Consider the following 3,202-nt stretch of genomic DNA (forward strand, 5'->3'; position numbering starts at 1 on the left):
ATAAAACGACTTACAGCTATAGTTACATCCCTTTGAAGGCACATAATCAAGGAGTCGACAGGGTGAGGAAGCTGTCCAACCGCCCGAACCAAGGACTCCCGTAAGCATATTCGTCGTTCTGAGTATGCAGGGCAGACTTAGAAAACATGGTTTGGAGTTTCTTCCAGATCGCAATGGAGGCATAGAGGCGACTCTACTATGTTAAATCTGTAAAGACTTGCTTGGAGCGAGGTGTGTCCGTTACAGAGGCAGCTCAGAAAAGCCACCGCCCTGCGGGGCACTTCCCAGGGCTCAAACCACGGATAACGAGAATCAGACAAAACACGTGTACAGTAAAAGCTGCCCCTAGACCACGCCTCTTTGCGACACCACAAAAACGACTCGGACTAAAAAGGACTAAAGGTTCGCCTTCCAGAAGTTCTTCAGCTCACCTAGAAGGATTCCAATACTAGAGTTTCTCCCGCACCGGACAGCGTCCCTCGCGAGAGCGTCAGCCCGTTCATTTCCAATCACTCCCCGGTGACCGGAGATCCACACCAGTTTAACTTCCACCCCGCGCCCGGTTAGGTTAGGTTAGGTTAGGCTTGGTTAGGTTCCTGGGCGAGGTTCCCCCACCTTGACGTGGTGCCCAGGCTTAGGGGAGCGTTGATCCGATGGGCTATGCTGGCAGGGGCTCTTTTGAGTCCCTGGCAGGGTCACCCATGCCAGACAGGCCATCGGGGAGCTCCTGAACTAAGAGGGGAAATAGAGGAATGGAAAACCTCGATAAAAAACCCGGAGTTCTCAGCTCCGTTAGTCCCCACAGACGGGGACAACTGGGATAGGGGAGTAAACCCTGACTTCAAATCCGGGGACGTCCGACCCCGTTAGCCACGGTGCAGTCGGACTAGGGGAGTAAACCCTGAGTACAAATCCGGGGTGTCCAGCTCCGATAGGCGCTTTCGGGTCGGCCACTGGACTAGGGGAAGGAAAACCCTGACTTCAAAACCCGGGTAGGACGGGCTCGTTACTCTTGGCTGGGAACCGTCCTAGGTGAAGGACACACCGAAATAAAACCAACTTTAATGATTTTTATGGGTATGTCGAACATTAAAGAGATATCCTTACCGCAGCAGGGGCTTCGGACCCCCAGCTGCCGGCGCGAGGGAGTTACCGTCCCGGGCTCCCTCCCGTCGTCATCAAACGACGGGCTTTGTGGTGCTTGCCCCGCAGNGGCACCACATGAACCTGCGTCTGCGAAGACCGGCGGTTTGCCGGTTCGCGAGGTGAGTGAGTCCCCCATTCTCCGCCCCCGGAAGAACCGAAGAGTTATCCGTGGAGACGGGGAAACCGAGACCCACGTGAGCCGTCCCTGTGGCGGCACGTGGATCTCGGACGACTCGGACGGGGAGGTGAAGATGGCCNCCGAACAGCTGGCCTCATCCTGCAAGGTAACGGGGCCGGGCCCCTTGACATCAAGCGTCAGGGTCTCCGTGCGCAAACTTTCCATCGCAGGAGCCACACCCCTGCCGCGGGGCGACTCCGGCTCTGAGGTCGAAGTTGCCGCCGTGAGCCAGAAGAGGGCTCAGTCAGAGCATCGAGTCCCAACTCCCCCCCCTCNGCCTGCCAAGAGGGATGCATCGGTTGGGGAGAAAAGAAAGAGAGGCAGGGCCCTCCAGGGCAGACGCCCTCCAACGTCTGGAGAGTACCGTGNGCTGGCTGCAGCCAAACAAAAGCTGCTCGACCTGCAACAGAGGGAGGATGAAATGCAGGCGGAGCGGGAACTGGCCCAAGAACTACAGGCCAATCGCGTGGCGACTCGAACGTCGGCCACGGCATCTCCTCCACCTTCACAACAGGGCGGGGCAGCACGGGGGAGCACGGATCCCCCGGAGGTCGCGTTGAAAGACCTACCCACCTCGCAGGTGGTCAAACACTCTGCGAGATGGGCGGCCTCAGTGGTGCGTATGGCCGTAACCTCAAAGCGGTTAAAGGGGACATATGTGAAGGGCCTAAAGGAGGCAGCGACACAACTGGAGGAGGCCGTCAGAGTGCTCGCCAGCCGCATGGACACCAGTGGTGAAATCCAGCGGCTGGACGCACAGAACAAATGCTTGCTCGGCGATGTAACCGAGCTACGGGAGACGGTCTCCTTCATACGAGCGGAGCGGGACTCTGTCCAGACAAAGCTGGACAGGGTCACAAGAGAAAGCTCCTCGCAGAAGGCTGAGCTCACAGCCCTTCANGAGGAAATGGTGGATATGCGGCGGAAGATTGTGGCCCTGCAAATGGCCCCACTCAAGGCTTCCGCCGCAGCAACTGCGGACCCGCCGCCGGCACTTAAGCCGGCGGTGGAGGAACCCTTGCCTCTCCCTCAAAGAGAGGCAAGACGNCGACGCCAACGAGCCCCCCCTGTGCCCCCACGAGACCCCAGTTTAGAGTCNGACCGGGGCATGGACATATCACCGTCCAGGGCGGGGGCAAACGACACTGGCTGGGAGTCACCGGCCCCATCACGGGGCCTGGAAACCCAGCCACCAGTAGAGGTCCACCCTGATGGGCGTCCCGCAGAATTCAAGGACACTAAGTCCCTTCTGCGGGAGCACACCAGAAGGATGGACCAAATGATCACGGAACGCCTGGACAAATTCTTCCAGGCGTTCACGGATCAACAGACCCGCCCCCCCCTGGGGGGTAGTGCCCAGAAACGGGCAGGGACACGAGGCCCGGTGGAAACGGGGGGCGATGGCCAGACCGCACCTGGTGCGGCGACCACGCCAGCCCCCACGCCCACCGCAGGGACAACAGGAGAGTCCACAAAGGCCAAAGGCAAAAAGGCCAAAACGAAGAAGAAGGGTGCCAAGAAGGGGAGGGGCGCCGAACAGCAACCGGGGACTGGTACGGTGGCTAAGGCCACCCCCCAGCCGCCCACGCAAAAGTCCGGTAAACCCGCACCCCCCTCGCAACCCTCAGACCCCACCACCTCTAAGGACACTTGGTCCCAGGTGGTGGGAAGAAAGAAAAAGCGGCCCTCGCCCGAAGATGTCCCCTTAACACCGCCTAGCGGCAAAGGGGGCAGCAAAGGGCCAGCCAGGGCAAAGGCGGGAGCGGTCAAACCGGTCACCCCGCCCAAGCCCAAGCTGGGGCGACCACCCCGATCGGCGGCGGTGGTCCTGACCGCCCCGGAAGGAGCCCAGAGCGGCCTACTGGGGGAGGTACTGGC

The 3,202-nt window shown here is 60.2% G+C and overlaps 1 protein-coding gene across 1 annotated transcript; it reads left to right on the forward strand.

The window, feature by feature from the left end:
* Positions 1-1,079: 1,079 nt before the first annotated feature.
* LOC109862898 (serine/arginine repetitive matrix protein 1-like) lies at positions 1,080-3,194 on the forward strand (the record flags this gene model as incomplete). Its single annotated transcript, XM_020443068.1, has 1 exon — positions 1,080-3,194. A coding segment is annotated over exon 1 (2,115 nt), but the record flags the coding sequence as incomplete, so codon positions are not given.
* Between the last annotated feature and the right edge of the window lie 8 nt (positions 3,195-3,202).

Source organism: Pseudomyrmex gracilis, unplaced genomic scaffold (genome assembly GCF_002006095.1).
Source record: "Pseudomyrmex gracilis isolate BER0280 unplaced genomic scaffold, ASM200609v1 scaffold_2585, whole genome shotgun sequence".
Lineage (NCBI taxonomy): Eukaryota > Metazoa > Arthropoda > Insecta > Hymenoptera > Formicidae > Pseudomyrmex > Pseudomyrmex gracilis.